Source organism: Euprymna scolopes, chromosome 1, assembly GCF_053919585.1.
Source record: "Euprymna scolopes isolate OS-2025 chromosome 1, ASM5391958v1, whole genome shotgun sequence".
Classification (NCBI taxonomy): Eukaryota; Metazoa; Mollusca; class Cephalopoda; order Sepiida; family Sepiolidae; genus Euprymna; species Euprymna scolopes.
The window spans coordinates 192,966,249-192,986,947 of record NC_136482.1 but is presented as its reverse complement, the minus strand read 5'-3'; the positions used below and the strand labels follow the sequence as shown (position 1 = coordinate 192,986,947).

The 20,699-nt window shown below is 34.4% G+C and overlaps 1 protein-coding gene across 1 annotated transcript in view; it reads right to left on the bottom strand.

Moving 5' to 3' along the window:
• Nucleotides 1-20,699, bottom strand: part of LOC145278684 (transcription elongation factor SPT6-like) — an 86,485-nt gene that overhangs the window by 40,372 nt on the left and 25,414 nt on the right. The window contains exons 7-15 of the mRNA XM_080130679.1: nucleotides 20,057-20,146; nucleotides 19,842-19,928; nucleotides 16,879-17,085; nucleotides 15,819-15,908; nucleotides 13,268-13,401; nucleotides 11,716-11,933; nucleotides 10,685-10,814; nucleotides 10,161-10,311; nucleotides 10-105 (exon numbers count right to left, since the gene is read on the bottom strand). Of these exons, the coding sequence (XP_079986805.1) occupies nucleotides 10-105; nucleotides 10,161-10,311; nucleotides 10,685-10,814; nucleotides 11,716-11,933; nucleotides 13,268-13,401; nucleotides 15,819-15,908; nucleotides 16,879-17,085; nucleotides 19,842-19,928; nucleotides 20,057-20,146 (1,203 nt within the window). The remainder of the gene's footprint in view (nucleotides 1-9; nucleotides 106-10,160; nucleotides 10,312-10,684; nucleotides 10,815-11,715; nucleotides 11,934-13,267; nucleotides 13,402-15,818; nucleotides 15,909-16,878; nucleotides 17,086-19,841; nucleotides 19,929-20,056; nucleotides 20,147-20,699) is intronic.

Sequence of the window (20,699 nt, the reverse complement as noted above, 5' to 3'; positions counted from 1 at the left end):
TATATTTACCTGAGAGAGTTTCACAAATGCATCTTCTTTCAAGTCAATAACAGGTTTGTTTCGAAGGTATTTCCAACTGTAGCAAACATGGCTTTCATCAATTTCCTAGAAAATAAAAATAAATTACAAAGAAATATATTATTTGCATGACCCTGTGCAAATTTCACAGTGGATTATCTACTGTATTTTATTTCTTTTTACTGTAAAAATAATTTTTAGCTAAATAACTTTTTAATATTCTAATAATTTAATAGATTCCACACTGTCGGCTAAGCTCAAACTTCTGTCCCATCACTGTGATGCTGCATTTCTGTGCCGGTTTTACAAATACTCTAATGAAATGGGCTCTGATGAACTTATAATCCCCTTGATGTACATACCACCGATAAGCAGCAAAATCTCACCCCTTTACTGCTGTCACATCTCAAAAAACATCTCTAGTATGAGTCAATCCCTGACCGAAAGTCTCATGACAAAAAGCTGCGTATATAAGATTTCATGCAAATGTGGAAAACTATACAAAAGGTAAGACCGGTTGCCCCCTAAAGGTAAGGCTAGAAAAATTCTGTAAAGCTCTAACACAGGAAGAGGTTGAAAAGTCGGGACTAGTTGATGATACATGGAAAGAAAAAGGAACACGCTTCCCTTTGTGGAACAAGGTCAAAATAATTGACAGGGGTGCAAGGTGAAGATTTAGACGACTCAAAGAAATGGCACATATACTAAAAAAAGAAAATTTACTAAGCAGACCAAGCATAGAAATTAGCATCATATGGGAACTTCTAATTGTAGGAAAAACAAAAATTTGTACAACACCCTCCTTAAAATTTTAATGATAAACGGGAGATAATCTCCTGTTGAACATTATTAGAGTTGCCAGCCCTTTGTCAACCAGATTTTTTTCACACATACGAAACTACGGCCTCCAAAATAAAAACTCCAAGAATACAAAACCATTTACAGAGGCAGTAACTTTTCTCTTTTCTCTTCCAAGATAACAACCAACATGCCTGGCGAAGGTCGAAGGCTACACCGACCAAAGCGTTGCATAAATAACACTCAATAGTCCGATCAAAACAAGAACTATTTATTCTTCAAAATTTTGGTTTCAATTAAAAATAAAGATAATAAAGAAATTCTAAAAATAAATTTATTTTTGTAAAATGTAATTTCTGAGCAAAAGTACACTCTCTAAAAGAAACTACAAACCACAGAAATTGGCCATAAAATTGTTACATATTACTTAGTAGCAATATCCTTTTCAAATTAAGTGTAGATATGATTTGTTAAGTACACAAGGTTAAGTGTGATTAACAGCTGTAGGCCATATCTTAGAAGTGAATCTGAACTTGAAGAATCAGTTGTCAAGAGATTTTTAGTTGTTTTTTGTTTATGGACTATAAAGTTTAAACAGTTGCATTTAAACTATTGAAAGGATGGTACAATCTGAAGCAATTTTTAGTTAAGGTGATGTTCTTTTCTCTCCTCTGCAATCTCTTTCCCACAGAAGAGACATTGCAAGCTTTTTTTTTTTTTTTAAATTACATTTTCACCCCAAACAAGGTACATTGCCACTTTGATGTAGGGAGCTACTATCAGGGACATAAGCATCAGGTGTACTGTGTAGAGAGTTGGGCAGCAAGATGTCGCTTCACGTTGCACTTGAACTTCTGCATGTCAGTACAGTCGGGGAAGCAGGGACCCAGAAGAGAATTCCAAAATCTAGATGTTCTGGGGAAGAAACTACTGGAATAGAAGGATCTAGGGATCTCTACTGAGAAGGAGTGGGATTTAGCTGCTTGTTGGGTTTGTCTGGGGTATTTACGTCGCCAGGGCACAAGTGCTTGTAGAACAGGCAGAGGGATGCAACATTTCGTTGATGTGACAGAGGCTGAAGTTTAGCTGACAGTTCAGGACCTATCAGATTGGCAACTCTCTTTTGAACCTTGTCTAGGAGCGAGAGACTAGTGGCAGATGCACCAGCCCAAATATGACAACAATACTCCATACATGGGCGAATGGTGGCCTTATAGAGGTATAGGATACTTTCAGGCGTTAATAGCTTTCTAGCACGGTAGAGAGAACCCACCTTCTTCGCAGCGGTCCTGGCAATGTTCTCAATGTAATTGTTCCAACTCATGTTTCCTGTGAACGTTAGGCCGAGCAGTTTAAAAGATGTACTTTCAGATAAAGAGTCATTGGCCATTGCTATTGGCGGTAGGGAAGGTTTCTTGCAATTATTGAAGGAAGTAAGTTAAATGATGTTGAGCTTGTTTCTGCTCCATCATTTTCATGGCAAGTGCTTGTGTTACAGGAAAAAGGCTGCCCCCTCTCATGTAAATAAGAACATTAGATAAGTGAAAATGAGATTAGGATAAGCTGAGACTCGAACCTTGTAAGCAACGTTAATTGAAATGTTAGAATTTAGTCGATTGATAAATTCTATTAGAAATAGTTAGATATTGTTTATATCGTAAAAAGAATTGATTGTTCATTCTGTTTGGAATCAGAATGTTAAAAAGGTCAGCCAAAAAGAATGAACAATACAAATTAAAAATATATTGCTAAAAAATAGGTTAGAGTCATATGTTGAGAGTTCTTTTGTTGTCAAAAGCGTGTGCATAGCCACGTGAATTGGCCACGTTTGGAAAACACACTTCTGACGTCATAACGAAGGGGGATTCTCAATATAGGAGCCTGAGTCAGTCAGAGAGACAGTTGAGAGTCAGTCAGTTGGCAGTTAGTGGTCAGCTGACTCTTTGGAAGCAAAGGGTAGAAGACTAACCATTTAGATCCAAATTTGAATTCCTGATGTCATCATCATTCGACCGGTCCAATGAATGAAGAATCATCATTGCGTTTTTGTAAAACTGTTGTCATGTGTCATCTTTCAACACTCAAAAGGTAATGTGTTAAACATCTTGTAATGAACATTGTGTAATACTTCCATGAATATGTATCTCCCCTCCTCTGTGTTAAGTTTTTGATTGATTGGTTTTACGGCATATCAACCTATGTGGTCATTTAATGCCGGAGTCCTTTTTTTTTTTTTTAACTTTTTTTATTGGGAGGGGGGGAATGACTTTTTCAGCCTTTCCTCCCTTTTTTTATAAAATTGAACTAAGAAATTAAATGTTGTATTTATACATGGATGTGTATATTTGGGTAACTTTAAATTTCCTTAAATTTTCTTATATAAATTTACTTTCTTTAGGTATGCTAGAATATTTGCTGAGTTGACCTTTTCAAAAAGGTCTTCCATATTGCTTTCTGTATAATATAATTTTCTAGTTGGGGCAAGGTCATCACACCCAACTAGGATATGTTTTACTGTGAGTGTCTCCTGGCATGGGATGCACTCTGGCGTCGATTCTCCATTTAGTATATAAGAATGAGTAAAGTTGGTGTGTCCTATGCGCAGCCGAGTCAGTATCACATCTTCTCGGCGTGATCTCTTGATGTCCGGACATCGTTCCTTAAGTTCAGGTTTGATTGAGTATAATTTGTTGCCCTCTTGCTGACTCCACCGCAGTTGCCATTTTTCCTGTATGTATGCTTTTATCTGGGGTCTAAGATCAGTATGTGGAATCTTAAAATTGTCAGTTGGAAGGTGAGAAGATCTTTTTGCAGCTATATCTGCCCTGTCATTGCCTTTGATCCCCACATGGCTGGGGATCCAGACAAGAATAATGTTTTTAGTAGTTGAAAGGGTATTGATTTTTTCTATTAATTTTGTTGTTAGTGGATTTTCTTGTTTTTGATTTTGTATAGATAATAGGACTGATAGAGAATCTGTGAGAATGATGAAGTTTTTGGTGGTTTCCTCTGAAATTATGTTGAGTGCTAGATCGATAGCTATAGTCTCTGCAGTGAATATAGATGCTTCATTTTGAAGATTTCTCTTCATTGTGGTTTTATGGTACGTTGCTGCACATCCAGTGTGATTGTTGCTTTTAGACCCGTCTGTGTAGATAAAGGTGTAGTCTGAATATTGTAATTTTAAATGTTGAAGTTCGTCGTGGTATTCAATAGGGTTTGTGGTAGATTTGGACTTTTTGTTTAGGTTGAGTTTTATTTCAACTTGTTTCATGGTCCATGGGGGTGTTTTAGGCAGTATGAAGTTGTGAATGCTGGAGATTGGAATTTTCGATTCTTCAATGCTTTCCTTCATTCGGAGCCCGAACGTTTCGATAGTTTTTCTTCTCATGTTAAAGAGTTCTTCATATTTAGGATAGAAGGTACATTGGTATGCAGGGTTGTTTGGGCAAGACTTCAGTTTCAGTAAATATTGAAGGGCTAACTTTTCTCGCCTTAGATCTAGTGGGGGTTCGTGTGCTTCCGTGTATAGACTGTTCACGGGGGAAGTTCTGTATGCTCCTAGGGCCAATCTTAGGCCAGTATGGTGAATAGGGTCTAGGCTTTTTATATATGATGTTCGGGTTGATCCATATATGAAACAACCGTAGTCTAGCTTTGAGCGGACTAGTGCTCTGTAAAGTTTAAGGAGTGTTTCCCTGTCTGCACCCCAATCGGTATGTGCTACCACTCTCAAAAGATTTACAGCTTTGTTACATTTTTTTTTCAGATAGTTTATGTGTGGGATGAATGTTAACTTTTTGTCAAATAAAATCCCTAAGAATTTGTACTGGTCAGTAACGGGTATGGGCGTTCCTTCCATGGTTAGGACAGGATCATTATGCATGTTCTTTTGTTTGCAGAAATGCATGCATTTCATTTTTCTTTTGGAGAATCTAAATCCATTCTCTTCTGTCCATCTCATTACTTTGTTTAAGCACAATTGAAGCTTCCTTTCTATTATAGATATATATCTAGATCTACAGCATATTAGGAAGTCATCCACATATAGGGAGCAATCTACCCCAGGGTTAAGGTTTTTTACAATGTTGTTAATTCGGATACTGAACAGGGTCACTGACAGTATACTCCCTTGAGGTACTCCATTCTCTTGTTCTTTCAAGTCCGAGAGAGCTGTGCCAACCTTTATTCTGAACCGTCTATTTTTTAAAAAATTTTCAATAAAAATTGGCATTCTGCCTTTTAGTCCAAGCGCCTTCAGATCCCTTGTAACACCGTACTTCCACACAGTATCGTAGGCTTTTTCCATGTCAAAAAACACTACTGTTAAATGTTCCTTCCTTACAAAGGCTTCTCTGATGAAGGTTTCAAGTCTGACTATGTGGTCTATTGAACTTCGGTTTTTCCTGAATCCTGTTTGAAATTCTGTAATAAGATTCTCTGTTTCCAGGAACCAGATTAGTCTTTTGTTTATAATCCTTTCCATGGTCTTACAAATGCAGCTTGTTAGAGCTATTGGCCTGAAATTCAATGGATCTGAGACGTTACTTGATTGGGATTGGATGTTTGAGTTTTCAGATTTGGGGATTGGTATTATTGTGGCCTCTTTCCAGGTCTCGGGTACGTTTCCACTGGACCATATAATGTTGAAAATTTCAAGTAGGTATTTCATTGAGGTTTCTGGAAGTTTTTTGAGGATTTCATATGGAATTTCATCGGGCCCTGTAGCTGTGTCATGGGATTTGGTTAGCGATTCTTTTAATTCAGGCAAGGTAAGAGGTTAGTTGTATTTTTCAGTATTTTGTGATTTAAATAGAATTTTCTTTTTCTCTTCCTTTTCTCTAATCTTTTTGAATTTCTCTGTTTGTCTGTCACATGATGAAATTTTTGATAAATTATCTGCCAGGTTATTGGAAATGTCTTTTTGATCGGTGTATATTTTGTTGCCTTTAGAGATGTGGGATATTGGTGTACTACTACACTTTCCTTCTATTTTCCTCATCATGTTCCAAACTGTTTTCGCCTTGGTATTCACATTAATTTTGGATATATAATTTCTCCAGGTTGTTCTTTTGGATTCCTTTATGATTTGTCTGGCTTTTGCTCTGTTGTTTTTGAAGAAATCCAGATTTTCGCTTGTTGGATACTTTTCGAATTTTCTCAAGGCAGCTCGTCGAGCTCTGATGGCTTTTCTGCATTCTTTTGTGAACCAAGGTTTGTTGTGATTGTTGGTTTTGGTTGTTTTCGGTATGGTATTATTTGCTATGTTTGTCAGTGTTTTAATGAAGTAGTTCAAATGGTCATCTTCATCATTCTTTTCGATAATTAATTGGTTTTTGCACTGTTCCTGGAAGTCTTCCCAATCCGCTTTATGTAGGTTCCATTTGGGTGTTTTTTGTTCAGTGCTAGTACTTAGACTTTCCAGGATGATTGGGAAATGATCACTCCCACAGGTGTCATTGTGTACTTTCCAGTCATAGTCCATATATATGGAAGGATCACATAAGGTAAGGTCAATGGCGGTGAAAGTACCTGTTGCTGGGTACATATAGGTGTAGTTTTGATTATTAAGGAGGCATAGATTATTTTTATTTATTATGTTTTCTATTTCTTTTCCTTTTTATTTGTTTCTTTACTTCCCCATATTACATTGTGACTGTTGAGATCTCCTAGTAGAAAAAAGGGTTTAGGGAGTTGTTTTATTAATTGAGTTATCTCAGTTTCGTTGATTGTATCTTTTGGAGGGATGTATATTGAGCAAAGTGTTATAGTTCTATGTAGAGTCACTGAACTGCAATTGCTTGCAAGTTTGTGTTTATATTTATTTGTCTTTGAGGGACTTCATTCTTCACAAGTATTGATGTGCCTCCAGAAGCTCTGTCCGTATCTTTATTTATGTAGTTGTAAGATGTGTAGTGTTTTATGTTGATGGTATTATTTTCTTTCAGAAAGGTCTCCTGTAGACAGACAAGTGCTGGGCTCATATTTGTTATAAATATTGTGAGTTCATTTTGGTTTGCTTTTATCCCTCTGATATTCCATTGTAATATTTTGTTCATCATTTGGAATTGTGTTCAACTTCCATCGTCTCCAATCCCTCAAATCTATTTTCTGTCGGAGTCCCTGTTCGAGATATAGATCGGGATCTTTCTTTTCCTGTTTTTGTTTGTTTTTGTTTTTTTGTCTGGGGGGATTTTTGATTCTTTTCTGGCTTGTGATGTGTTTGATGGTTGTTCGGTTGTTTTTGTAGAAATGGTTTGTGGTTTTGTTTCTTTTTGTGGTTCAGTAGTGTCTTTACTTAATATTATCCTTGGATTGGTTGCAGACATTGCACTATTCATTTTCCTCATTTCTTCTAATAGTTCTTTCATTTCCTTTATTAGTTTGCTTAGGACATCAATTTTCTTGTCAGTTGTATCCGTTACATGTATATGACCATTTTGATTGTTGACTGGATTAGTTTTTTTTGTTGCATCTGCATATGTTTTAGTTTCGATGATTTTCCTGGCCTCTGGGTAGGATATATTCTTTATATGTTTTAGTTTGGTCACTTCTTTTTCTCTTTTCCATATTTCGCAATATCTAGAGCCAGCGCCATGGTTTCCCAGGCAGTTGGCACACTTGAAATCTTTTCTGCAGTCAATGTGTGGGCCACTTTCTCCACATCTTCCACACACTGGTAATCGTGTGCACCGATCTTGATGGTGTCCAAACTTCTGGCACTTGAAGCATTGGAGGGGGTTTGGAATATAAATTTCTACATTTATTTTCATATATCCGACTTTCACTTCTTTGGGTATGGTGAGGGAATCGAAAGTTAGTATATATGTATTGGTATCGATTTTCTCAGTTTTTTTTAATTTGAACTCTGCGAACATCTAACACATTCTGTTCCTGTAAGTTTGTCCTGATTTCCTCCAAGGGACAAAGTGCAAGTTCGTGGCTTTTCACTACTCCTTTGCAGGTATTTAGGGTTGGATGTCTGTAGCATTTGACTTTGATGTTTTCAAATAATTTTAGTTTCAATATTTCTTTAGTTTGTTCTTCGTTATGGGTTTCTATTAGTAGGCTGCCGTTAAATTGTTTTTTTAATAGACTTTGGTTTTAGAGTTTTAAGATTTTTTTCAATTTTAAAAGGTGATAGTTTGCTCAAAGGAGTTTCCTCCATTGATTCTATTACTATGAATGTTGACTTCCTTGGTTTTATCGTCTCTTCGTCAGAGCTACTGATGTCAGAGACATCAGAGTGGGTTCTCTTTGGGTGGTTGGGTGGTTTTTGGGAGGAATAAGCCATATATTTTGTTTTCTTTTTTCGTCATCTTTGTTCCCCACCCACCTCGGAGTCCTATTTGGGAAGAGCCTGGGGGGAAACCCATTCGCCCAGCCTCTACAGGGATACAATGATGATATAACCGACTTTGGTGGTATCATAATGATTATCTGTTCTCTCTTGATATTGCTATGGGATCTGTAGCAATCCTGAGGGGTTTACAGCCTCGTCATCGATATTCACACCTAATCGATTGACCTTCAGCCACCGCTTTCCATCATATATTAGGGAGTAGGGTTATTTGTGGGAGAGGGGGGATGTGTTGTATTAGTAGTGAGTTTTTGGAATGGGCAATATATGGTGGGGCTTGGCGTGACTGGTCGATTGGTCGGATCGGGCCTCTCCGACCGCCCGTCTAATCGAAGTAAGGGCCAAAGTAATGTGTTGCGGTGCCTAAACTTCTATGTATCGTGGTTTAGGTTCGCTCAATCACCAGGATCACGTCCTAAGACTTTACGGGTAGCAACCCACGGCTAACTGGTTGCCCCATTGAGGGATTTTTACCCTCTGCAGGGGGGCAGTCGGTTTGTTCTCATGCCCTACCGACAGGGCAAAAAAATAAATAAATAAATAGATAATTTAATAGAATATATTTGTTTTCTTTTTCTTTCTTTTTTTGTTGTTTCTTTTCCTTTTTAAAATCTGTTTCTATTTAACCCATAGTTGGGACCCTAACAGGTACTACCACTCCGGGTCAGGGTGGACCTGGGAGCAATGGCAATTAAGAGGTGGCTCCACACTCCCCAAGCCCGTAAGCCGGACCTCACCATCGGATGTAGTTTAAGGTCATATCCAGGACCGGGAGTAAGGTAGGAAAAAATAAAATAAAAGGGGGGGGGGGAAATAGGCTGTTGTTTTTGTTTTTGGTTTTGCAGAACATAATTAAGTTTTACAAAAAAGATCAGAAAAAAAAAAAAAAAAAAAACGTCAATGTAGGTGCATTTCGTCTCAGGAAGCCACAGGGCAGCCTGATCTGGTAGCACCAGCTCTGTGTTAAGAACTTGTATACATCTACAGTCCGTATATATACATGAAGTCGCAAGCATCCAAGAACTGTATATGTATAAATGTCTCTCCCTCATCAACACTATCGTTATATCCGCTATATGTATATTTCCAATATGAATCCCCCGTCATATCTTTAATATGTACCCCTAGGCAACACTTGTCTGAGCTCCAATCTACGGTCCCCCTTTGCCAAACTTTCACAAAAAACACCTGACTAGCTACAAGCAGTATCAACAGTTTCTCACTCTTTAATTGTGCCTAAATCTAAACACAGATTCCATGAACTAAGCTTCTTTCCTAGAACTGCCCGCCTGTAGAACATTGTTTCACTGGCCTGCTTCCCAGCTGATTACAATATGGTAATGTAAACAAGTTTGGTTCTTTAAGTAATCCAAATTCTACCCAATCAACATCATTAATGATTACTACACTACAACCATACATTCATTAACCCTTATCCTCTAATGGCCTTCAAGCCTTGATAAGCAGTAACTTCTTCCCACTCTTTATCTATGCCAAAACCAAAACGTAGATTCCATGAACAAATTCTTAGAAGTGCACGTCTGTCGAACCCTGTTCCGTCTGCCTGTTTCCCACCTGACTACAACCTGGATGTTTTCTGTCTTCAAGTCCAACCTAAACAAATTCCTGATGAACTGCCCCCTTAAGTAAGACACTTTATCAAATCTCAATACTAACGTACTGTACATGCAATAACCCTTATCACCGAGTGGCTTCCAGGCCTTGATAAGTGGCGACCATCTTGTAAAAAAAAAAAAATAAAAAAAAAAAATAAAAAAAAAAAAAAAGACATCCAATATAGTTAAGCTAAACTATATTCTAAGATAAAATGCTTATCACCTCCTGTCAGAATATGTTCCAGCTGCTCCAATTCCAAGAAAGAAAGAATCAATAAAAAATATTTTAAACTGTACCCCACAAGAAAATATACTCCCTTCCCTGCACATACCAGTAAAAAAGAAAAAAAAAAAAAAAAATTTCTTACTTTCATTCCTTTTTTAGTTGGGTATGTTTTGATTTTGGCTCTTTCAAAATAGGCGGCACGAATACACTGGCGTACAAGTGGATCATGGGCAATCTGCATGGCGACAATATGACGAGCTCCCATCAACACATCATCTTCAGTCGGGAATTGACTGGAAAAAGAGAAAAACAAACAGGTCTCATATTACTTTGAGGTAATGTGATTTTGGAATGTAAAATGATTTGAAAAATACATACTTAAACATGATTATTGGTATGGCTTGATCAAGGGTTCACCTATCTCTATCATTTTAGCTCTAATTCATAAATTAAGAATAAAATATCTACCTATTGAGCTTTATTGTGTTTTGAACTGTTAAATATAGTAGTTAATACACAAAATGAAATTAACCAGAATTCAAAATATATAAAAATATATTTGTTGATGATATGGGTAAAAAAAAAAAAGAAAATGAATCCACTATTATGAGGTACTTTAATTTTTTAAATGTTGTACAAACATGAACATAACACCTATCAACTCACCCACAAATCAATTCTTTTGCTAGCTCAATAGGTTCTCCGGGATCTTGGTCAACTTCATGACGTTGGTAATTATCACGCAAATTCTCGCCAAACTGTTCAGGTGTCAAGCCAAATTTCTGAGCTATGTCATCTGATAAAAATAAATATGATTTGAAGCCGTTTATTAATGAACAATCAATTGATTTTTTTTAAACATACAATAGGTCCTTCTCAGATTTGTGAACAATTTATAACTCATGAACAACAATGTTGAATAAGATTAAGCTAGCTTTATTTCATATAAACTCTTAAGAAAAGTTATTACAAGTTAGAAAAGCATTTCATCCAAGGCATGAAAATTGTTAAACAAAATGTTTTTACTATAGGCTTTAAAAATAAAGGTACAAGATTCAATTTGAAATTTATTTATCTCCAAAGAGCACTTTTATAAATTTTACAAAGTAAGGTATAAAAATTTAATACCTTACTTTGTAAAATTTATAAAAATACACTTTGAAGATAAATAAATTTCAAATTGAATCTTGTACCTTTATTTTTAAAGCCTATAGTAAAAACATTTTGTTTAACAATTTTCATGCCTTGGATGAATTGGTTTTGTAAAATTTTCGAATTAATAAAGCAATCTTTGGCTGAAAGAAAAAAGATCCATTGTTTTTCATTTTTTTTTTAAATTTGTTTTTAATTAATATTCACTTTTGTGCAACCTGAAACAAAGGATGATGCTGGAGTTTTTTTTCTTCTTTTTTTTTGGGAGAATCTATGAGATAACTTCTGAGGAGGCATTGTCCAGGCAAACTCCAGCAGCCATTCATACTTTTTTCTTAAAAATGGCAGCAGCTTTGCAACCAAGATCACAAAGAATTCAAATTTTACTCAAATTTTTGCCTACATTGAGAGTTTACATACTTCAGTTCCCCAAAAACCTGTTTCTGGGTTAATCAATGACGAGTTAATATCTGTACGAGAGAATGCAAGTAACATCTGTGACAATATTTAAAATCAATAATTGTCATATTAAATAATATACATACCGAGTTTTGCTTGTAAGCAAATATCATAACCAGTTTTGCGGGTTGCCTGCTTGATGCTGTCCACAGGTTCTTCTGATGGTTGTTCTTCAGTATTATTTCCATCTTCATTCTTCTTCCTCTTCTCCATATTCCTCATCTTCGGAATATCAGAGCCATAATGCAGGAGAAAATGTTGATAACAATCTTTTAATTCTTCCATCGTTTGAACTCGTTTTAATCTGGAATAAAATATTTTAAAAATATATTTTGGAATTTTGGGGATGAGGATTGATTATTTGTATTGTTCGGATTCTTCGAACTACTGTTCTCATCCTGAGTGTTATTTTCACGTTTCTGTTGATGTAATCCTGATCTTCTTTAAGTGTATCTTGTCGAACTCGGGTGTATTGCACAAATACTTGGCCATGGCGTAGTGAATAGAGTACTTGGTAAAATCCAGTTGTAAGTATTCTTCTGGAGGATGAAGGTTCAATCCTCAGTACGGGTGACACTCAAAATACAATTGTAAATTACTTAGGACTTTTACCCAGTCATGGCTGATGAAACGATAGCATGCTATTACCGTGGATTAAATAAAAGTTTCCATTTGAGATTCCATGCAGATTCCCAAGCTCAGCAAGATTCACCTGAAGAAGGTTGGAGGTTACATCAACCGAAACAAAAAATTAACACTAAAGACAAGATGAATACAAATAATATGCATGCTCATATTAATGAATTTTTTAAAATATTTATTATACACCTTTAAAGGAATTACAAGGACTAAATATAGATTTGGCACCACAATTATGTTAACTGAATGGAACGGATTTACTATGATACCATATCGGATGCCTTTATCAAATCCAAATAAAACACATTTTCCAATTGAGTTGATCTCAAAGTTACATTTTTTTTTTAGTAAAAATTCAAAACCATTCATATTTATTTTTTTACAAAATATTAATAACTTTTAATATTTTATAAAATATATATTTAAGTGCTATAGCTTTTCTTAAAAAAAAAAGAAAAAAAAGCTGAGCATGCAGGGTTCCCCTCCAAAAGTGAAAAATTTACTTTCATCATGATTAATGTTTGTGCGAAATGTCAAAAATGAACAGATGAACGATTTGGAGGTAATTTTATCCCTATAATGGCTCGGAGGGAAGCAACCAGAGCTATCCTAGACAATCCATTCTGGTAAAAATTTACTTCAACTATGACTAATGTTTGTGCAAATTTTTTTTTGAATATTCAAGGAGTGGTTATTGAGGAAAGTGCAAGCAGACAAATGGACGAACAGGAATGAATTACTAGGTTCAACCCTTCCTTTGTCTGGGAACTAAAAACAAAATAAAATCACCAATAAAGTCAGATCTTTCTACCAAAGACAATGATTTCAAACAAGGATTTTTTTTTTAAAACTTTTGGTCAGCATCAAAATAGCTGAGATGTTAATATGCCACAAACCAAGCAACAAAAGGTCTTAAAAGAATTTTTTTCAACAAATGTAAGTTGGTAAATTTTTTTTTTTTATTTAGTAAAAGGAAATGAGAAGGCAAGAAAAATTTACCTTTGAACGTCATCAACAGACAAAGGTCTGGAATCCAAAACTTTATCAGGATCAGAATTCTCTTCAAATTGATAGTTTTGCATCTTTTCAAATAAACGGACCAGATTATGTTTCCGGGTCCGTAACTGAGTCCACTGAAGAACACAAAAAGAAAAAAACAAAAAAATAAACAAAAAAACTTACATTTTCAAATTAACAAACAAAAAAGAATGTAAAATACAAAATAAAAGGAATGATTGTCAATATTAAAATAAAGGATAGTTTAGAATACAGAAAATCGAACACCAGTGTTGTGTCATACAGAGTGGAACGATAAAATTGTCGCCCTACAAAAGACGACATGATTCCATCTTCGTTTGATGAAAGCCAGTTTTCTTTTTTTGTTGCAGACCATCTACGAGTTGGCCAGTTACATACAAATCCCAAGATTGATAGGAGCATTCTATCATGTCTGAAAGTGACATAATATTCAACGAGCGAGATCGGAGATGTGCCACTGTACAACTCATGCTCTCTACCGATCCAAGTTATGACAACAGGACCATTGCCAGCATCCTCAAAATACATCGCTCAATTACCACAAATAACAGGGACGTTCCCAGGGTGATGAAAACAAAGTTTCCGCCCATGGTTATGGTCTTTGGTGTGGTTTCAAGTGAGGGCCACATCATGCCACCTCACCTCTTCAAAGTCGGCTTGAAAGTCAACACTAAAGTGTACCTGGATGTGCTGAAGAACGTGGTGGTTCCCTGATGCAATCAGGTGGCAACTGGTAGACCCTGGGTGTGGCAGTAAGACTCAGTGCCGGCCCACAAATCTTGGCTTTAGAAGGAGTGCTATAATTTTGTACTCTTCTCTCACTGTCCCCCCTCCCCTGACGTGAATCCACTCGACTACTTTGTTTGATCATACGTCAACAATATCACCAACATGACCTCTCACAACACCAAAGCCAGCCTGATCACTGCCATCCACTGAGCTCCTTCCGGTGTTTGTGGAAAAGTCATGCTCCTTATTCCAGACCTGTATCAAGGCAATGATTGAGGCTGAAGGTGGCTACATAATCAAGTTACCCGAATTAATTTTTTCAAAAAGTTTTAAAATAAAGATGTAGTGTTGTTTTCTGTAGGACGACACTTATTGTTCCACTCTGCAATGTTAATTTATTTCATTTTTCAGATAATCATTGTTGGCTGAGTGTGTTTGTTGCATCATAAATTCCTAAAAACTTTCGCTTACTATTATTTCAGATTGGTCATGAAATGTGTTTCAGAGGCCAACTTATTGTTCATGTTGCCTTTCACCAAGTGTTTTCTTTTGTAATACGACGCTTGAGAATTAGGATTCTTTGATTAAAGCAAATATGTTAATATGCGCATCTCATAGCAATAACGTGTATCTGTAACAAATGTTATCATACACATAACTGCTGAGTTTTGTTGACATGCGTTGTAATTCATAGTGATAACTTACGTCATTGCAATTTCAGTAGCTTATTTACACCTTTTCTTTGTAACAACCATCATCCAAGTTGTGGTGCGTGTCGAGTTGATTTCTTTCTTCTTCTATGCTCGCAATAGATGACTATTTTTTTCTTCTCAGTAATCTTTATAGCAGTAGCAGATGTAAGCAATTGGACAAAATACAACGCTGCACAATTCTACAGTTACATTTTTTCCTTTTACTTTTCTTCAAAACAAGCCAAGCATGCGGAATCCCCCTCCACAAGTGAAAAATTTACTATCACCATGACTAATGTTTGCGTAAAATTTAAAAAAAAAAATTCAAGGCATGGTTATTGAGAACAGTGTGAACGGATGAACAATTTGAAGGCAATTTTATTCCTATAATGGCCTCTTAGGTGGGGGCCACCAGAGTTATCCCAGAAAATACGTTCTGACAAAAATTTACTTTCACCATGACTAATGTTTGTGCAAAATTTTTGAAAAATCCAAGGAGTGGTTTTGGAGAAAAGTGCGGCGAACAAACGAACAGGAGTGAATTACTAGATTCAATCCCTCCTTTGTCCTGGAATCAATTAGATTTAGAAATTCCTTACTGGTCTCCTGCTACCCTGACTTTACAGAAGTTTAAACATAATCTGAACAGATATCTTGCTGCTCAACTTCCTACGTAGTGTTTCTGTGGATATGGTCCCAAATAATAACCCCTTATGTCCAAGTGGCACCGTGCTTTATTTGGGGGTGAATAAGAATAAAAATAAATTGTTCTTAGGTTACTGTAAAATTATAGGGGGTGGGGGTGGAAGAGGAATATTCTTTGTTACAGATACAAACCAAAGAGAAAAACTTGACTAGCTTATTTTCACATCTCACTATTTTGCTCAAACACATTAGCTAAATCTCTAGTGGATGTCATCTAATTTCAAATGGAAATCTCTTTACATGATTCAACCCCTGATAGATTTACTATACTGCTGACTGAAAATGTCCCCATTTTTTAACATGATCTTGCGTAATGAATTGGATACTTTGCTAAAGCCAACATATACTATCAAACAAGATAAAATTCAATAGCAAAAAAAGTTTACCTTTTCATCAAACTGCCAAACTCTCCATAAATCATTTATGTTCAGTTCTGGTTCAACATATTCCTTTCGGTAAAATGCAATAAATGGCACCTGAGAGGAAGAGAGAGAGAGAGAAAAAGAAAGAAAAACTTTAGTTTGTGTTCCATGGCATTTCAACTGTTTTAAATTTATTTAATATCTTTTTTAAATATATTATATACAATTAATTAAATTTGTTATTTTACCAACAACTGAAAGGAAATTATGAATTCATCCTATTTCCACAAGTTTTCAGTGTCATTTTTTAGCCGTTCAAGTAAATGTGAAGATAAAGACATTGATAAGTTTAAGCGTTTTTTGTTCTTTTTTTACATATTTAATAAAAATTCATTTTCAGTAAAATTTCTTTCTAAAATCTTTCACTTAAAATTAAGTCATGTTAGAATGCAAGTTTGTTTTAAGTTAATCGCTTACATAAAGTCAAATTCAGTCATTTGAATAAGCTGCTTGTACTTTAGTCCATACACATTATTGAGTGTTATCTCCATGCTTTAATTGATGTAACCTCTGACCTTATTCATGTGTACCTTGTTGAACTCAGGAATCTGCATGAAATTTTGAACAGAATCTTATTTAATCCATCGGGCATAGCATGTTCTCATTCTGTCAGCCATAACTGGGTAGAAGACCTAAACAATTTGCAATTGTATTTTGAGTGTCGCCTATACTGAAGATTGAACCTGCAACTTCCAGAACAGTGTAATTCACAAATGAATTTAACCAAGTACTTTAGCCACTATGCCACGGATTCCTGCTAGAAAGCATTCTATCCACATAGATTAAATAAAAAGTTTCATTCAAAATTCTGTGCACCAAGAAGATGGTCGGAGGTTACATCGACCGATGTAAAAATAACATTCAAAATGAAAACAGTAGTCCAAAGAATCCAAATAATACGAATAATCAATCCTCATCTAAAAAAATTCAGAAACATAGCATTGAATTATTTTAATTAGCATGAAAGAAAATATTTTTGAAATCCTATCTCTCTCAATACTGGTAAATAAGCAAGCAAACTTACTTCAAGAAGTTGGTTCCTCATGAAATTCAATGCAGCTCGAATTTTATTAACAGTCGATATTCCCTTTTGTTGGTGATACGTGAATTGTGAATCAGCTGATTCAGTTTGTTTAGAAATAGGCTTGTTGGTAAAAACTTGTTTGTATATCCATTCAGCTTCCTCGTCCAATTCCCCTTCTTCAGTAGGAGTGATTGGGATTTGACGCAACTAGAGGGAGGGAGGGAGGGAGGGAGGGGGTGACAAAAAATAAATTAAAAAAATTAAAAACTGTGAAAGCAACTAGTGGACATGTAAAAATTCATTCATTCAAAATTAATACTTTATTCAATTGACTATGCAATTGGATCAGAGTTAATAAGGACAGGCTATTATTTTACACAAAACTAATTTATGTCTGGCAGTGTTCTTAGATATGTTTCTTACAGAAATTCATCTGATAAGTATCGAAAATCAAAAAAAAAAAAAATCCAATCTTAAAAATAGTTTTTCTCCTTTATAGATAAAAAAGAATAATTTTTACAGGGGAATATTTTACGTTCTACCAGCAAAGGAGATAGAAGAAAAGATACCATTTAAATCATCGCAAATCATTTCTTCATTTGCATATTTTAAAACTAAACATTAATCAGAAGTGACTTTTCCAGGTTATTCATCGCCAAGCCCAAATATCAGCTGACGTGATATTGTAAACAAACACAGACAGAATTTAATGAACGACATTATCATTATTATTTAAAACAAATTTTTTTTTTGCAAATTAGTCCACCTATATTAAAAAAAACGAAAAGAAAAATCTATATGATATGCATACCTATAACAAAACAAATATATCATATTCCAAAAATTACATAAATTGATCAAATATTTTATTAAAAAAAAAAAAAATTAAAAAAATCAAATTTTGAGTATTGCAAAAATGTATCACCCACCATTTTGAAAAAGTATATATATATAAAAAAAAAAAGAAAATAAGGATGATGACTCAACAATTCAAAATCTACAAATTCCCATAAATTGCTTAAAAATGATTTTCTTTATAAAAGTAAATCTTTTGATCAAATTATGTGAGTTTTAGAATATGATTTCAGTTTGCTTCAGCTATAATTTTTCTTTATTTTGTTTTGTAGGGGGAATTCTGGACACAAACCAAAGAATCTTGTGTGAATAATCTGAAGTTAGCCGTAAAACAGATCCAATACAGGTTTTAATAGAACAAAGAATGAGAAACAGAAACGATGAAAAATAGTTCCAATGTCAAAATTAATTAGATAAGGTTAACAATGCTAAAAAATGTGAGATGTTAAAAAAAAAAAAAAAGAAAAGTAAATAGGGAAGTTATCTCCAATGGAGGAATTTCAGCATAAAATTATTCCGAGAATAAAATTATTGATGCTCGTGTAGATTGGAGATCTTTTAAGCCAACGTATTTCAGGTGAAAACATTTAAATGTCATGTTGAAATGAGTATAAATTCCAACAATTATGGAAAATGGTCTAGTAGAAAAATAATTACAAGTAAAAATAAAAATTATCAAGTTTAATGATTTATCAAGTTTTATAGTACCTTTTAATGTTCGAGAGTTCCCAAGATCCAGGGGAAAGTAACTGTGCAATCAGTAATTTTAACTAAATAAATACATACTGTAAATTTTTAAACAAAATCTTTGAACGTAACTGTGGATAATTTTTTTTATTTAAAATACTTCTAGCACATCATCTACTAATTTTGACATGACACATATGTAATAATGTTTTCACCTGAAATGTGTTTTCTTTAAAAATTAGTCTACACAAGCAATAAATTATGATAGGTAGTATTACATCTGGATTGTGATTACAACGAAAGCAGGTAAGTGTGTGAGAATGATGGTCGACCGGTGACCAATAGAATATTCATTTATCTTTTGTAGGGGCCAGGAATTAAGTATAGAATTAACGAAACAGAAAGAGAAGATATGAACCAATTTTACTTTTTTAGAGAGATGAGGCATTAAAAAATTGTATACATTTCAAAGAAATAGAGAAATAAAGCAGCTGAAAACTTGATGCAAAAAATATTTGTCTGAAATGAAATGCATTCCTTTTCAACTATGTTTGGTAGTTTGATTGTTTTGATGGACAGTTAGGGCCAGCCTATCAAAAAAAAAAGGGGGGGGGGAGCAGCAACTCTTAAGAGGCCATCCATGTTTGCTCTAAGTGAGAGATACAGATTAAAGTAATTTGAAGTGAAGAGGCTAAGTTAGACCACTTGACCAGAAAAGGAGTCAAGCAATTTTCCTAAAATGATAAATAGTGAATTGAAAAAAAAAAAAAAAAAAAATTCAGATGAGAACAAATGCTAAAAATAGAGAATTAACTAAACCTTCAGATGATGATCAATTTCCATATAAGTGACAGATTTTTTTTTGAAAGCTAATGAAGCAAAAAAGTTCTCCTTCAGCTAACTTTAGAACTGATTTTTTTGTCAGATGATGGAAAAAAAATATTAGAATTTCAGCATTAACTTTGACAAAAATCTGCTAGAATTATTTAGCACATTATAGTATTGTGTTGAGAAAGGAATTTCTTTTCATTTGTTTTCATACAAGTTGTATCAACATTCCAAATATAAACTGTTCGACCATTACATTATAAATGTTGATAATTTTTTTTCCCAACCAAGAAACTAACTTTGTGGATGTTTGTTTTGTAGTTTTAGCTGGGCATGCATACAGACAACTGCCCTTTATATAATAGATTACCAAAAGTGACACAAAAGTAGAGGAAAGAGAAAGAAAGAGGATATTTATATCATGAATCCTAATCATAAAATTTTTTTTTTTAAATTGTTACTCCCTCCCCAACATAATTGAGTAAATAATTGTAAAACTGTATTTTGCCAACCCTCACTCGGAAGTTTATAGATATGCACATCTATAGTGTGCGTATGACGATCGGATACAACTACGGCAGAAATTTACTTACTTGAAATCTTTCTGGTATATCGGCAGTTCTGATTTCATTATCAAGATCAGTGAAATGTCCTCTTTCCAATTCACTTGGTTCATAGACCTAAAATAACAAAGGAATAGAATTTATTGAAAAAAGTGAACGCTAAAAACGCAAGTGAACAATAAAATACAGATGAAATTTATGTATCAATTCATTTGTTTAAAATAATAAGAACACTTGTTACTAACCTCGTAAATACTTTTTTTGGAGGCTCGTTTGCGACCAGGCTTCTTGGTTTTTGTAACTGTTTCCCCATCTTCACCAGCCTCTTCATCATACTTAAAAGAAAAAAAAAAGTATTTATTAATTCAAAGTTTCAATGCAGAATCTTATTCATGTAAAATTAACTCAATAGTAAGACTACTAGATCCTATATATATATATATATATATATATATATTACAAATTTCCAGTTTTTTCAACAGCTTTCTTTTTCATTTCGATACTTTTTGTGACCAAGAGCGGCAGTCCGATTGAAATATAAAAAAATAATAAAAATATTAAATACAAAAAGTAACATCGATTTCATGCTTCAAAAAGCCCTCATAACCTTAAAATATATATATATATATATTTTTTTTAAATAAATATTATTTTTATACCTACAGCAACTATTGTTTCATGCTTACGCAATGATCATTGTAAGAAGTAATAATTACTGCCAGTCAGGAGATTTGAAACAAATCATAATGTCACCCTTGACTCCATCTAATATTCGACCTCCAAACTACCAAAAATTAACACAAGAATTGAGTGCAATTAAGTATCTATAAATACCAAGTTGGCTGGCGTGAATAGTAAACAGCCAGAGAGTATTCAACGACAGGAAGT